We start from the raw sequence: 16,751 nt of genomic DNA, 5'->3' as shown, positions 1-16,751 counted from the left end.
GGGGCTCTGCGCGCCCTTCCAGTGCTTCCGGGACGGGAGGCGAGGATGGCCGGCTTGCGCTCCCACGCTCCGCTGGGCAGCCGGAGGGCGTGGCGTGGCCAGTCAGCTCCCTTGCTCCGCTGGGCAGCCGGCGGGCGCTGCTGGCGGGCGCTGCCAGCAGGGCTGGAGGGCGGAGGCGCCCTCCAGGCCATTGCGCCCTGGCACGCCGCGCCACCAGCCTCAATGGACGAGATGGCCCTGCTCCCAGATTCTGAGCTCCTTCCCTTGGGAAATGCTGCTGGCCTCCTCATTACTCCCTTTTATGCACCCGTTATGGGCTTATTTTATTCAACTGAGCCTTCGGGAATTTAGTATCCCAGGGACCCAACAGTTGCAAATGTTAGATTGCAGTTTTAAATGCAATTGTGAAATATCTTGCAACAGAGATTTTACTGCACGATAAACTGCCTTGAGCTCCCAGGTGGGAGGAGGGGTAGGTACAGAAATAAAACAATACGTCTGTATAGTGCTTAAAAACTTCACTTGCAAGCAGCACATTGAAATAACCAGAGCATTCTGCAGGAATCCTTAAAACAACCCTGCAAGGAGAATTCCCCATATTAAGTGGGAGGCAGCTAGGAAAGTGGAGGTTTGCTTAAGACTGCCTGGTGAGTTTACAACTGTGGATAAGAATGGAGCCTGGGAACTTCCAAGCTCAACAATAACGACCTTACTCACAAGGAAACTGTGTATCTGCTTCTGCCACAGGCGGCTGTGGGCAGTTTCAGCCTCAGTTTCTCATCCATAAAATGGAAACAGCACCAACTCACTATCAAGGTTAAGAAAACCCATCTGCAAATGAAAAGCTGTTGACTTTATTTCCTTTTAGTTATTAAAATCTAGCAGGTTTTCGTTTGCATCCCCCCCCCCTATTTTTCAAATAAGTAGATGTGGAGAGAGGAAGCTCACGGCAGAATTTGACCGTTAGCCTTCGATCGGTGGATCGGGACCAGCTGCCAGCTCACAGCCCGAACCAAAGTGGGGTCACCACAGCAACACAACCACCCCACATTTACACAGGGTTGTACTTGGAGCGGAGCATCAAAATGAATTTACCCAAGTTTGTTATGTCTGTCTGTTTCAATGCAGCTACTCTGAGCAGGGCTAGCATTGGATACCCCCCAACTGCATTGGGGGAGTGTCTCGGTCTGCAAAGGCCAAAGGCCATCCAGCCAAATGGATGTGTAGTTCGCTGTAGTCACTCTCGAGAGGATTTGGCGACAGAGATTCAGCAGCGTGTGTCGAGGGGACGGAGCGCCGGGTTGGAAAAAGATATTCGGAAAGGGACACACAGAGTTCTTATTGAGTGCCCAGGAATGTCCTGGGCAAACAGATGCCCAGCCAAAGACCCCTCCCTCTCCCTGCCTGTCTGGCACAGCTCTGGACTGGCTCAGCAGAGTGGTGGTGCCATGGGGGGGGGTGAGCTCTTGGCATCTCTCTGGGGCTGGTACCATCCTCCAAACAGGAGCCTGACACCAGCCTTTGCCAAGCTGGTGCCCTCCAGATGTTGATGGATGACAACTCCCATCAGCTGCGCCCCCCCACAGCACATCTGGAGGGCACGTGAAAGCCCCGTCAGCCCCCAACATCTGGAGGGCACAGACAACACCCAAACGCCCTGCCCACCAAAATCTGGAGGATACAGCCCCATCCAACATCTGGAGGGCACAACACCCCATCAGCCCCGCCCAACATCTGCAGGGCGGATCCATCCCCGTCCCGTCCAACAACACCTGCGGGGCACCCGCTTGGCGAAGGCTGCCCTAGACGAATGCCTTGCTCCTCTCCCCCAAGTCCCCCGATCTCTCTCTCTCTCTCTCTATGGGGCGTCGGACTTACATAGACCTGGCTGAACTGGGTCTCGTAGTAGAGCAGCGGGCTGGGCAGCTGAACGGGAGCCGAGGTCTCGTCGTCGCCGTCGGGCAGCTGCCGGTCGCCGCGCGGGGGCCCGAAAGGGAAGAGCTGCGCTCGGGGCAGGGCAGCCCCCCAGCCCGGCAGCCGCAGGAGGAGGAGGAAGAGCCCGGGCAGCGCGGCTTCCCCCAGCATGCTGCTTGGCCCTCGCAATGGACTTGCTCCGGGAGGAGGAGGAGGAAGGGGAAGCGGGCGGGGCGGGCGCAGCTCCGGAGCGGGAGGCGCGAAGCCCACGGCCGCCCCCTCGAGTCCCGGCGCTGGCCCAGGGCAGGGCGGGGCCGGAGGCGCCTCTCCCGCCTCTTCATTGGCTGCCAGGAGCCCGGGCAGCGGCCAATCAAGCCCTCCTGGACCCAGTAACCCCCCCCCGACGGCAACATCTGGAGTTCGTTAGAGGCTCGGCGGGCGCAGCTGCTGCAGCGCCGCCGGCTGCCCGCCCCGTCGGGGATGCTGCCTCGGTACCCGGCGCGCATCGGAACAGCTGGATCCCGCTGCTTGGGCGCAGGCACGTCGCGCAGAGAGGGGCGCAGTGGACCAGAAGGCCATGGTCCATCTGGTCCGGTATCCTCTTCGCACAGGGGCCAAGTAGACGCCCCGAGGGGAAACCCACAAGTGGTACCCCGGCACTTTGTCCCCTCCTGTGGTTCCACCTTAAGCTCACTGGCAATGTTGTCTGTGTAGATAAAGTACTGAGGAAGATGGACCAACGGCATGACTCTGGATCGGGCCACTTCTTTGCCCAAACTATATCCCTCTCAGGCACCCTACCTACTGCCACCCGCCCCCTTTATATGAAGGGTCATAGCTCAATGACGGGACATCTGCTTGGCATACAGATGGCACCGCATTTAATCTTTGGCATCTCCTGGTGAAACTGGTAATAGCCCCTGCCTGAAACCCTGGAGAGCAGCTGCCGGTCAGAGTAGACAATATTGAGCTGGATGAACCCATAGACTGCCTTGGTCTATAAGACAGTGCCTTTGTTCCCAGCTGTGCAACGCTTTTGTGTCACCTCTCCTTTGAGTGTTTTTTCTGCCACTTATAATATGTTCCTTGACGTGCTCCTGCGTCCATTTCCAGCTGAAACCCCAGACTATTCCCAGCTGTTTCCCAGTGACACAAAGAACATCCTTTTATAATTTCAAAAAGAAGAAGAAAAGGAACCGTTGTTCAGTCATTTGACATGCATTTGCAATGCCCTGGGGAGAAATGGAACATTTCCTCTTCCTTTAACTTTAGTGCAGTGTTTTAATTAATTCTTTTAGGGTGCAAAGGCCAGAGGCACAGGCAGAGGGGAGAGACACAGGCCTGCATTTTACTAAATTAAAAAAAAAATGAGAAAAAGCTGAAATCCATATCAAAGAAAACTGCAGTCTTGCACTCAGTAGGCTACAAACTCTGCAGTTTGCAAAAATCTGCATGCGCTTCCCCAGGCATGACTTAATTTGCTTCCTTTTGAAGAAATCTTGTGAGGAGGGCAGTGTGAAGTGAGGAGCACATTCTGTAAACAAGCCCACAGTATTTCAATGGAACGTCCAAAGTCAGGAGCAGTTTATCTTGGAATATCAGATGGCACTTTAGCTTCGCTCTCCCACCTTTTGTCATATTCCTTTAGTTTACTTTGCCTCCCACCCATGGACCTTCTTTAAAGCAACTGATATGAAATTATAAAGAAAATTATAAAGAAAAAGAGCATATACAGAGTACCTTTCCCTTGCCACTGAGCTTTGCATTAGAACCACTGACTTAAAGGTTTCGATCTAACGGGGTGCTTCCGGAGGAACTGTTTATTGAGCATTTATTTCTGAATTGCTTACAGAAAGGTTGAATGTTGTTGTGTCAAAGGAAGCAGAAGTTAATCTTCCCAAGTGATGTGTAAAAATTTTCGGAGACACCATTGATGGAATCTTTCGAGGAGTTTGAGATGGCGTTTATACGTGTTTCACAAGCATACAGTAAGGTTGGTGGTACAATAGCAGAGGCCTTTGTGGGTCAAAGCAGGCTCTTAATTGCTCGGAGATGAAGGAATGCACTCTGTATATGCTCAGAGGTACTGCTCTTTATTACTGTCTGTTTACTTTCAAGAAAGGGTGCGTGGTACATGGTCAAATATTGGAAGCTGAAGGGGTATGGTAAAAGAAGTTGGTTGGGGCTGGAACATTGAAAGTAGCTGTCGAGAGATTATCTCCACCACCACCCCTGAGCTACCACCCACAACCTGATGTAATAAGCTGTGATCAACAACTGTTGAAAAGCCAGAGGCAGACTGAGGGGGGGGGGCTGACACAATCTTTCCAGCTTCATAATGTACACAGAAGAAAGAGGCTTTATGGGGGGAAATAGCTGTGACGTTTCTGGTTGCCTGGTGCAGGAGGAAACTGAAGGGAGATAGGATAGCCATCTTCCAATATCACAAGGGCTGTCACATGGAAGAGGAAACCGGCTTGTTTTCTCCTGCTCTGGAGGGTAGGACTCGAACCCATGGCTTCAAGAAAGGAGATTCCAACTAAACATGATACGGAAAAGCTTTCTGACAGTAAAAGCTGTTAGAGAGCGGAATGGTCTCCCCCAGAAGGTTGTGGACTCTCCTTCCTGGGAGGTTTTCAAGCAGAGGTTCGATGGCCATCTGTCATGGATGCTTGAGCTGAAATTCTTGCATCCCTTCCAATTCTACAATTCTGTGGAGGCAGAGCGCAGCCATCATGGCAAAACTAGGGGCCATCAACAGCCCTCTCCTCCATGAATTTACCTAAAGCCATCCAGTCTGTGACCATCACTGCCTCTTGGAAGAGGGAGTTTCATAGTTTAACTCTGTACTTTTATATATTTTTCTGTCCTGAATCTTCCTCATAGAAGAGTCACTCCATCCCTTTGATCACTTTTGTGACCCTTTCCAGAACCATTTCCAACTCCAGTCATAGAATCCTAGAATCCTAGAGTTGGAAGAGACCCCAAGGGCCATCCAGTCCAACCCCCTGCCTAGCAGGAAACACCATCAAAGCATTCCTGACAGATGGCTGTCAAGCCTCTGCTTCAAGACCTCCAAAGAAGGAGACTCCACCACACTCCTTGGCAGCAAATCCCACTGTCGGACAGCTCTCACTGTCAGGAAGTTCTTCCTCATGTTTAGGTGGAATCTTCTTTCTTGTAGTTTGAATCCATTGCCCCGTGTCCGCTTCTCTGGAGCAGCAGAAAACAACCTTTCTCCCTCCTCTAGATGACATCCTTTGATATATTTGAACATGGCTATCATATCACCCCTTAACCTTCTCTTCTCCAAGCTAAACATACCCAGCTCCCTAAGCCGTTCCTCATAAGGCATCGTCTCCAGGCCTTTGACCATTTTGGTTGCCCTCCTCTGGACAGTATCCTTCTCAGTCTGGTGGGCAGCATATAAATAATAAAACTATTATTATTATTACCCACCAGTAATAATGAGAGCCACTACGGTTAAGAGCGGTGGACTCATAATCTGGGGAACTGGGTTCGCGTCTCCTCTCCTCCACATGCAGCTGCTGGGTGACCTTGGGCTAGTCACACTTCTCTGAAGTCTCTCAGCCCCACTCACCTCACAGAGTGTTTGTTGTCGGGGAGGAAGGGAAAGGAAAATGTGAGCCGCTTTGAGACTCCTTTGGGTAGTGAAAAGCGGGATATCAAATCCAAACTCTTCTTCTTCTTCTTCTTCTTCTTCTTCTTCTTCTTCTTCTTCTTCTTCTTCTTCTTCCTCCTCCTCCAACATTTCTCCAATGAAAATACAGGTGTCCCCTCCAACTGTTTTCCGCTGTAAATAGGGACGTCCTAAGGAAAAGGGGGACAGTCCGGGATCAAATCAGAAACCAGGATGGCTTCTGTAAATCTGGGAATGTCCCTAGAAAACAGGTACACTTGAAGGGTCTGAAACTACAGCTCCCAGGATTCTTTGGGGCAAGCCATGAGATGTTTAGAGTGGCATCACAGTACTTTAAATGTATGGCACAATCGTGGCCAAAGTAAGCCCACATCCAGGGGCCCCGGAGATCCCCTCAAACTTGGGATCTCATATGCTCAGGAAATCAGGGAGCTTCAGAACCTCAGTGGAGCTGACACCAGAGTTGTTTTGCCATTGCTGTCCGTAAACAGGAGAACTGAGACTCTCTCAGTGCTGAGTCCTTATCCCTGTTGTGACAGCGTCCAGGCTGCAGGCCGTCCTGCTCACCCTGCAAATATGTTGCCCGCTCCACAATGCCCAAGACTATCGGTCCCTGATCTGCGGTGACGTCAGCTGGGGAGGAGGAGAGGCAAGGAATGGCCATGAATTCCTGGCCGGTTTTGCTGGTGCTGCCACCCCAGAAGCGTCACTGTGTGCCTTTTGACCACCAGCCATCATCACCAGGCTGAAGGAAGGAGGAAGCTGCAGACAGCGGCGTCGCAAGGGGGGGCGGGCCACCCCAGGTTCCAGGGGAGGGGGGTGACACTTGGGCCGGCCCCACCCCACCCCGCCGGTAGGCCTCGAGCAAGCCGCAGCCCGCCCACCGGCGCCGCTATGGGGCTGCCCCACCCCTGCTGCTGGAGCTGCTGTGGAAGCAGCAGCACTGGCCCAGACGGAGTGCATGCGCACTCTGTGTTGGCCGGCGCTGCCGCTTCCACAGCAACATTGCAAGCCCGCCGAGTGAAAAGGCGACTTGTGGTGCTGCCACGCGCGATCAGCAGCTCCCCACAAGCCACCTTTTCACTCGGCGGGCTTGCAACGTCACTGCAGAAGCGGCGGTGGGGGCCAACGGCGGAGTGCGCACGTGCGACATTTCGCGCGTGCACACTCCGTCCTGATGTCGCGTTGTGACATCACAACGCAACGCCACGATGGCCCGCCCCCAGGGGGGTGCCTCCGTTCGCCGCCCCGAGTGGCGAGGAGGCTTCCTCCTCGTCTGGCTGCAGAAATCTTTGGGGGTTTCAAAGGCGAAGGGTCTTGGAAGGCCTTGCACGAGATGGCGGGAAATGATCAGGAGCAGAGAGAGGAAGCACAGAAGACATGTTTGCATGGGTGTGTGTGTGTGTCCCTCCTGTTCTCCTCTCCGCTTTAGTAATCTCTTGGCTTATAAATGCGGTCCTTACAGCTGCTCAGTCGTCCGGCTGCGCCAAAGACCATTTCTCCCCTTGTTTATCTTCCCAGCGTCCTCGTAATTCTTCGGGAATAAGCAAAGGCCGCAAAGCCAGCCTTGAGCAGAAGCAGATTCATTCTTCCCCTCCTCCAAGCGCATGGATATTTTGGGGGCAGGGGGGTGCGACGACAGAACGGCACTTTTCCCCCTGGCGCCGCTGAGCGACACAAAGTGGGTAAAACATAGGATAATTCAGATTATGTTATTTCTCTTCAGTTCTTTCTCAGTTGTTGCACAGCTGTTGCCGCTTCATACTTTGGTCCTTAGACAAGGTGGTACTTCCTGTCAGTTACAGTGGCGTAGCGAGCCCAGATTGTACCCGGTGCGGAATTTTTTTTGGCACCCCGTACGGACTGCGCATGTGTGGCACCCCCCCACGTGCGCGCTCCGTACGGAATGCCACACATGCACAGTCCGTACGGGGTGCCACTCGCGAGTGGCAGCTCGTAAGGAACTGTACACCTGGGGGGAGGCAGGGGTCCTCTTGTTACCCCTCCCAGAGTGGCACCCGGGGCGGTCCACCCCCAACGGCCCCCCTTGCTACGCCACTGGTCAGTTACACACCCCTTTGACAACCCTACTCCTGGGGTACTCCAAGTAACAGACTCTAGGGATCTCCACATCCCTCTTAACTGGTTTGGGAGTCTTCTCTTTTCATAGAAGAATCTCTCCCCTCCTGATTGGAACAAGACCCTGTATTTTTCGCTCCATAGGGCGCAACGGACAATAGGGCGCACCTCGTTTTTAGAGGAGGAAACCCAGAAATATTTTTTTTCTGGTTTTCCTCCTCTAAAAGCCCTGGGGTTTTTTTGAGGATCAGCTAAAAGTTTTGCAGCTTTTTTGCAAAGGGAGAAAAGCAAAGCTCCTTTTGCAAAGGGGGAAAAGCAGAGGAAAAGCCCCATTTTTTATGGGGTTCAACTCACATTTCTGCAGCTTCTGAAGGGAAGGGAGCCCTTTTTACAGTTTCCAGACAGATAATCTAATCAGCCAGTCCCATGTCGCTGGGGAAACAAACAACCTCCCTCTGCAGCACATTCAACAATGGAGGGCGGGGCTGAAAGGGAGCCGGGGACTCTTATCTCTCTCCCGATCTCTTGCTGATCAGCTGCTGAGCGGGGTCCTTTCAACACCCCTTTTTGTCTTTGTAAAATAAAAAGCACTATCTGCTTTTGGCCCCTGGGCAATTCGGCTCCAGGGACCACCATTCGCTCCATAAGATGCACAGATATTTCCCCTTAATTTTTAGGAGGAAAAAAGTGTGTCTTGTGGAGTGAAAAATACGGTAAGTAGACTGTATCTTTCCAGCTTCTACTTCTGCTGGCTCAGCCTGCGCCTCCCAGTTAATTCCTGGCCTGTTATCCTTGCAGGACACCACACACTGCCCTTCACACTAAGCTCAGAAACTCCTTTCTCCAGCGTGTGATATATTCCTCGGAGTGGATGTTTCTACCCAGAACCAACTCTCTCTCCTCTCCCAACCTACAGGTGAAACTTGAAAAATTAGAATATCGTGGAAAGGTTCATTTCTTTCAGTAATTCAACTTAAAAGGTGAAACTAATGTATGAGATAGACTCATGACATGCAAAGCGAGATGCATCCAGACTTTATTTGTTATAATTGTGGTGATTATGGCGTACAGCTGATGAGAACCCCAAATTCACAATCTCAACTTTGGGGTTTTCATCAGCTGTATGCCATAATCATCACAATTATAACAAACAAAGGCTTGACATATCTCGCTTTGTGTGTCACGAGTCTATCTCATATATTAAAATCCAGTAGCTAATGAAAACAATTACTTACATAAATGGACTTTTCCACGATATTCTAATCTTTCGAGTTTCACCTGTATTTTTTAAAAAATAATGAACAAATTCCTATGCCCCACAAATAACCCAGATATGCATTTTAAATAAAAGCACACATTCTACTCATTTAAAAACACGCTGATTGCCGGACTGTCCACAAGCCGGATTGAGAAGGCGATTGGGCTGCATCCAGCCCCCGGGCCTTAGGTTGCCTACCCCTGATATACACGGAAAGGCAATCTCACCGACAAACTGGTCCCCAGTTCTTAATTGTGAGGAGGGAGGGGGAGTCAAATGTGAGCAGCTATGAGCAGCACAACTGGAAATTCTCCATTTGTGGCGGCTTATTTTCCTGCTCCTGCAAATGACTATGATTTCCAGGCCCTCCCCACCCTCCTTTTGTGCGCGAGAACCTAGCCGTTGTCTGTCAAAGAAAGCTCTCCTCGAGCCACAACCCAGCACCGATTCTGCCTGCTTTTGGATCGGATCCCTCTCCACCATCCCACACATTTACCATGCTGTTGTGGCTGCAGCTGTTACATGAGAATTGCGGGGGGGGGGCCATGGAATTTTTGTCGTCTCCCATAATTAGCTCTCTTCGTTGTTGTCCTCGGGGCTGGAGCAAGAGGAACCAAAAAGCACACACACCCCTTTTAGTGGAAGGATCTGGAACGCTTTATCAGATCCCGTGTCTGTGAAAATGAAACGGAGAATGAACTGCCCCCGTCAGAGCAACGCGGACGCGTTTTCCTGTTAATTGAGCCAAGCTTTGTGGACAAGGACAAACAGAATAGAAAAGGAGAAGCAGATTTTTTTAAGGGGGGGTGTTCCATTACTTGTTTTCAGTGTAGGGACAAATCCTTCCCTCTCCTAAGAACACCCTACTTCTAATTTCAGCTCCCTTTTTGGCCATGGATGGGGACCAAGCTCACAATCCCAAAGATGCCATTTCAGAAGAATGAGTGCATATCCTCCATCGTTTCTCCAATGAAAGTAGGGACGTCCTAAGGAAAAGCGACACAACCTTGATGGCAGAAAGTGAGGAGGAATTAAAGAACCTTTTAATGAGGGTGAAAGAGGAGAGAGCAAAATATGGTCTGAAGCTCAACATCCAAAAAAACTAAGATCATGGCCACACGACTAAACAACAACAACAAGGAAAAGCAAGACATTCCAGGATCAAACTGTACATCCAGGACTGTCCCTGGAACATAGGGACACTTGGAGAATCTGTGAGTGGGAGGGAGTTACTCCTCTCCCTCTAGTTTAGGTCCAAAACAGACATGGTGGAGGGGATCCATGACCAGGGTTTTGTACAAAATTAGAGTTGGTGAAAGGGGCTCTCATTGTGCGTGGACCTACAGCAACAACTGCTCGATCCAATGTCCTTATCTTATTTGACTTTAATCTGATTTTAAGCTGTATTTCAGTCAACTTTATGTTTTAATGTATCTATATTTTGATGTTAGCCACCCTGAGCCCGGTTATGGCTGGGGAGGGTGTGATATTATTCATCATCATCATCATCATCATCATCTCTGTATTCCTGGCTGTGGCTTCATCCAGTCTTCATGAAAGAACAGGATGCTGGACTAGATGGGCAATTGGCCCAATCCAGCAATCTCTTCTTACGATCTTATGTCAGTGAGCAGAATCCGGGGGAAGACTTCTACCTGAAGTTCTCTACTGGCCTCCTGTAGAAATAGCAATAAATTGATATATCATTGCAAACTGGTTTGAAGTCCATAGCATGGCATCAGTTTCATAATTTTTGAACTGGAAATAGGTAAGGTAAAGGAAATAGGTAAAGGTAAAGGACCCCTGGACGGTTAAGTCCAGTCAAAGGCGACTATGGGGTTGCGGCGCTCATCTCGCTTTTCAGGCCAAGGGAGCCGGCGTTTGTCCACAGACAGCTTTCCGGGTCATGTGGACAGCAGGACTAAACCGCTTCTGGCGCAACGGGACACCGTGACGGAAACCAGAGCGCACAGAAACGCCGTTTACCTTCCTGCCGCAGTGGTACCTATTTATCTACTTGCGCTGGTGTGCTTTGGAACTGCTAGGTTGGCAGGAGCTGGGACAGAGAAACAGGAGCTCACTCCGTCGGTCGTGGGGATTCGAACCGCCGACCTTCCGATCGGCAAGTCCAAGAGGCTCAGTGGTTTAGACCACAGCGCCACCCGCGTCCCTCCTTGACCTGGAAATACATCCCGAATCATGATGTGTGTGCTATACTAAAATCACAACGCAAGGAAAACTGTAAAGCCAGACAATGCATCTGCACAGCTCCATGCAGGGCCGTCTTAAAGGGATCGGCCGCCCTGGCGCGACGATCCCTCGCCACCCCCGCTGGGCCGCCTCTCCGCCCACCTCCCTCCCGCGCTGGCCGCCCCTCGGGAGGGGTGGTGGGCGAGTGGGAGATGAGGGGTGTGGCGCTGCAAGCCGGCCGCCCTCCGGAGCCCCAGCTGGAGCGCTGTGAAGGGCGCGCAAAGCCCCGCGCCGCTCCAGCGCCACGCCCCTCATCCCCCGAGGGGTGGCCAGCGCGGGAGGGAGGTGGGCGAGCGGGGGATGAGGGGCGTGGCGCTGGAGCGGCGCAGGGCTTTGCGCGCCCTTCCCAGCGCTCCAGCTGGGGCTCCGGAGGGCAGCCGGCTTGCAGCTCGCCAGCCGGCGCACAAGTGCCCGCCCTCCCACCCGCCCATGGGGGCGGGCACGGGTTGGGGAGGGAGCGCCTGGTATGCCGGCGGGCTCACGGGGGCGCCCCTGGGGGGCCTGGCGCCCTGGTGCACCGCGCCACCCAGCCCCTAGGACGAGACGGCCCTGGCTCCATGCTTATTTCAGGCATCGTGATATATTGGTATATTGTGATATATAACTGGTGGTATATCGCGATGTTGAAAACCAGGTACTGCCCAGCCCTAGTCCCCTGCAGATGTGCCCCTGAGATTTCTCACGTTCCCCCCTAATCCTAGTGGCCCCCTGACTTGTCGAAAAGGCAAGTGAAGTGGCATCATTTTGCAAGAGCCTCATATCCCCATGTCAAGCGGGGACGCTTCCTGTTTTGGCAGCATGAGATGTTGTCCAATGGAATCCAATATTCTTAGGGTTTCTCTTTGGGTATAACACATATTCCTAAACAACAGGGGAGCGGAGTAGGGAACAATGCAAAGCAGATGTCGCTGGCTGTGCAACAGCTACACCCTGCGTGCAAATGTGAATAAGAAAACAATTAAATGCCTTTCAGGGTCTTTAATTTTTTTAAAAAAAAGAAAATCATCAGGGAGGAGGAAATGAAGCAGCAGCAAGGGGAGGAAGTGCTAAACTTTTGGGCACATCCAGTGAGTGATGTATGGAAGTGAGAACTGGACCATAAAGAAGGCTGACTGGCGAAGAATTGATTCTTTTGAATTATGGTGCTGGAGGAGACTCTTGAGAGTCCCATGGACTGCAAGAAGATCAAACCTCTCCATTCTGAAGGAAACCAGCCCCGAGTGCTCACTGGAAGGACAGATCCTGAAGCTGAGGCTCCAATACTTTGGCCACCTCATGAGAAGAGAAGACTCCCTGGAAAAGACCCTGATGTTGGGAAAGATGGAGGGCACAAGGAGAAGGGGACGACAGAGGATGAGATGGTTGGACAGTGTTCTCGAAGCTACTAACATGAGTCTGACCGAACTGCGGGAGGCAGTGGAAAACAGGCGTGCCTGGCGTGCTCTGGTCCATGGGTTCATGAAGAGTTGGACACGACTGAACAACAACAACAACAACAAGGCAATCTTTGAATTGAGCCTTCATCCTACTTCGTTTCCAGGGAGATTAGACAATATCCAACCTGGAGTCTCTGGACAAATGCTGATGTTTGACGTCATTTTTCGTCACTCTTCCCGCTTCAGTCCAACTAGAAAAGTTAAGCCACATTCACTCCGAACTTCAGAATGGTGTGAACATTTTTGATATCTAACGCAGCAGAAACGGGTTTGAACAAAAACACTGTGGAGGTGCGGCTGGGAAGTTAACTTACGAAACAATGTAATTAAAGTCGTACCTTGGATCCTGAATGCCTTGGTACTTGGACGTTTTGGTTCCCGAATGCCGCAAACCCAGAAGTGATTGTTTGCAAACGCTCTTTGGAACCCGACCGTCTGCCGCAGCTTCTGACTGGCTGCTGGAGCTTCCTGCAGCCAATCGGAAGCTGCACTTTGGTTTCCGAACATTTTGGAAGTCAAGCAGACTTTCGGAACAGATTCCGTTCGACTTCCGAGGCACGACTGAATTTGATTTGAAGTTAAGTTTTTGAAATTTAATTATTAAAAAAATTACAATACCGGAATAAAGAGAGGATGGTGTAATCATTTCAGGCAAGCATCATGCATGTGCAGGTGAGTGCTCACCTGTTAAAGAGGTTGTTTGAAGGTTCATGTTTGGAAATATGTGTTATTTTTATATGCTGTGTGTAAATCCCTCTCCTCTAAAATCAGGTACTCCCTCACAGAGGGCATGTGTTGTGGTGTGACCTGGCAACCAGACCCTGTGTTGTGGGTGGGGATCATTTGGATAGCCACAACACCCTATTGGTGGGTCCCTCGATGCTGGGAACAATCGGGCCAAGGGGACGCAATGAAAGGACATCGAGGGACCTATTTAAGCCCATGCACGTGCTCCTGAGCTTCCTCTTGGGGCTAGTGCATCGGAACACCCGCCCACCTCTCCCTATATTTAGGGCTTGCGACCTTGCTATGCCATCGTGTGTCACCTGTCGTTGGGACAGGAGCACGGCAGGAATTTTCCCCACTTGGCTGATTGGCTGTTGTCACTTGGGTATGGCCTGCCGTGTAGCAAATCATCACAACTTGAAAGGTTGCGGATAGGCTCTGGTTCAGGTGATGGGGTGGCAGAAGGGTCTGGCCATCCCCATGTGAAGGGTATTCCGGTAAAGGAATCCAGGGACTCAATGGTTTGGTCAACCCTGAGAGGAGCTGCGCCCATGTCCAAGTCAGGGTGGCTGACTGGCACTCCCACTTTCAGCTGTCCCTGGTGTTCACCCTTGGCTGACCTAGGATAGAGCTCTGGGTCAGCGCTGCCTGCAAGGGTGCAGGGAGCTAGTCGAACCAGAGCCTATGCAACCACTCACTTGATTGTAATCAATAAAGCAGTGGCCTAAATTCTGCCAAAAACCAAACCAAATATTTGAGTCACGTGTGAATTTATTTCGAGGGTCGTTAAAAGGTCTAAACACGCAATCCTCGTTCATTCTTGCTCTTAGAACAAGCAGCTCTGGAGAAGGAAGAGAAGGACCCATTTGCATCTGGTCTCATATTTTACCCAGCCCTTTTGGCCCATCATGAATGAGTCAGGGGTCAGGACCATTCTTCACATTTTTCTGCCGATTTAGCAGTGCCTCGGAGCAGCTCAGCTTCTAATTAGGGATTTGCATCCCACTCAATATCTGTCCCGGATTTGAAAGGGTTTTTTTTAAAATGTACGCAACTGTTTTTAACTTGTTTAGACCCAACCGTTTTATAGGCGTTCTGAATGGGCGCTGCGAAACGGCTTGGTCATCCTGCTTAAGAAGCGATTCATAAATGTTATGATACTGAGATGTACAGGACTTGATGGATTGTTTGAACGAAAGACTCTGTTCCGATATGCGAGACTGGATGCCAGGCCAAGGCCAGCCAGCCCCTATGGAAGAAGGAAGAAGCCTTGACCAAAGAATATACCGTATTTTTCGCTCCATAGGGTGCACCGGACCATAGAGTGCACCTCGTTTTTAGAGGAGTAAACCCAGGGGGAAAAAATTCTGGTTTTCCTCCTCTAAAAGCCCTGTTTTTTTTGAGGATCAGCTAAAAGTTTTGCAGCTTTTTTTGCAAAGGGGGAAAAGCAAAGCTCCTTTTGCAAAGGAGGGGAAAGCAAAGCTCCTTTTGCAAAGGGGGAAAAGCAAAGAGGAAAAGCCCCGTTTTTATGGGGTTCAACTCACATTTCTGCAGCTTCTAAAGGAAAGGGAGCCTTTTCTACAGTTTCCAGACAGATAATCTAATCAGCCAGCCACATGTCGCTGGGGAAACAAACAACCTCCCTCTGCAGCACATTCAACAACGGAGGCCTGGGCAAGAGGGCAGGGCTGAAAGGGAGCCGGGACTCTTATCTCTCTCCTGATCTCTTGCTGATCAGCTGCTGAGCGGGGTCCTTTCAACACCCCCTTTTCTCTTTGTAAAATAAAAAGCATGATCCTCTTTTGGCCCCTGGGCAATTCAGCTCCAGGGACCACCATTCGCTCCATAAGACGCACAGATATTTCCCCTTACTTTTTAGGAGGAAAAAAGTGCGTCTTATGGAGCGAAAAATACGGTAAACAAGAAGATAATGAAGACGATTGGCAAAATAAATTACTGAACTATTACAAAATTACAAAAATGTACAATTGTTCGGTGCATATTTCTTAAGCTTTGTGTACAGTACACAGACTTTTACATGGACTGCAAAAAGATCAAACCTCTCCATTCTTAAGGAAATCAGCCATGAGTGCTCACTGGAAGGACATATCCTGAAGCTGAGGCTCCAGTACTTTGGCCACCTCATGAGAAGAGAAGACTCCCTGGAAAAGACCCTGATGTTGGGAAAGATGGAGGGCACAAGGAGAAGGGGACGACAGAGGACGAGGTGGTGGGACAGTGTTCTCACAGCTACCAACATGAGTCTGACCAAACTGCGAGAGGCAGTGGAAGACAGGAGTGCCTGGCGTGCTCTGGTCCATGGGGTCACGAAGAGTCAGACACGACTGAACGACTGAACAACAACAAACTTCTAAAAGTCACTTGTAATAAGATGAAGGTTTTAAAATTGGACTGTTATGTATGTAAGGTTTTATGGACATGCATAAACAAGTATATTATAATGGAACCAAGAGGGGGAGTGGAGGGAAGTCGACAAAAATAATAATAATGGTTTAATCTGTTTATGATATTTTTCTTTTTCCTGTTTTTGTTTGTTTGTTTTGTTATTTTTGGGAAATCAATAATTTGTTATATATATAAAAAGGAAGTGATTCATAAATGAAGTCATCCCGCCCGTTGCTGGGAACCACAAGCAGGGAAAGAGATCTGCTGTGCTCTGATCCCACTTGCAGGAGTCCCACTGGGGCATTTGGTTTGCCAATATAGGAAATAATTATCCTGGTTGCCACGAGGCCTTGATGTGATTCAGCAGGAGTCATCTGACATTAAGAAATAATTACTGTAACAACAATAATATCTGAAATGTTGCCCCGGACGCTCATCTTAGCATTCTCATTTCTGCTTTGCTCCAGTGTCTTCTCAGTGGTAACGACTGCGGAAAAATTCCACCCTCCTCCACTCCTAAATAGGAATTTTGCAGTCCCCTTTCCTGTGCTCTGCCAGAAAAGCAGAGATTCTGCAGTGGCAATTTCGCCCTCTAGTGCCACAAAGAAGCTGTAAACACCAGTTTCCGAAAGTTGGTGTGACTTTTAATTTCTTTCAGTCTCTATTGTATCAATTTTTTGCATGTTTTTATTTATTGCTGTAAAAAAAAATTAGTGATAATTTGATTGCTTTATCTTTTTTGTAAACCTCTTTGAGGCTTTTTCTGCAATCGAGTGGTGTACACATTTTTTGAAATAAATACATATTTATTTCAGAATACATATTTATTCAGAAGCCTGAGAGTCTTAGAAATCAGAACATGGGCTGGAACTACATGAAGAGAAGAAGAAAAAGAAGAAGAGTTTGGATTTGATATCCCGCTTTTCACTACCCGAAGGAGTCTCAAAGCGGTTCACATTCTCCTTTCCCTTCCTCCCCCACAACAAACCCTCTGTGAGGTGAGTGGGGCTGAGAGACTTCA

The 16,751-nt window shown here is 50.1% G+C and overlaps 2 protein-coding genes across 2 annotated transcripts in view; one reads left to right on the top strand and one right to left on the bottom strand.

Annotated features, from left to right (window-relative positions):
- The window catches only part of NID2 (nidogen 2), a 58,442-nt gene extending 56,226 nt beyond the window's left edge, over positions 1-2,216 (bottom strand). Inside the window, exon 1 of the mRNA XM_033164456.1 lies at positions 1,879-2,216. Within this exon, the coding sequence (XP_033020347.1) occupies positions 1,879-2,085 (207 nt within the window). The 5' untranslated portion in view covers positions 2,086-2,216. The remainder of the gene's footprint in view (positions 1-1,878) is intronic.
- The window catches only part of LOC117060312, a 62,488-nt gene continuing 47,839 nt past the window's right edge, over positions 2,103-16,751 (top strand). The window contains exon 1 of the mRNA XM_033172530.1: positions 2,103-2,405. Within this exon, the coding sequence (XP_033028421.1) occupies positions 2,103-2,405 (303 nt within the window). The remainder of the gene's footprint in view (positions 2,406-16,751) is intronic.

Source organism: Lacerta agilis, chromosome 1 (genome assembly GCF_009819535.1).
Source record: "Lacerta agilis isolate rLacAgi1 chromosome 1, rLacAgi1.pri, whole genome shotgun sequence".
NCBI lineage: Eukaryota > Metazoa > Chordata > Lepidosauria > Squamata > Lacertidae > Lacerta > Lacerta agilis.
Note: the sequence above shows the minus strand (reverse complement) of the source record. Positions and strands in the feature narration are given on the sequence as shown.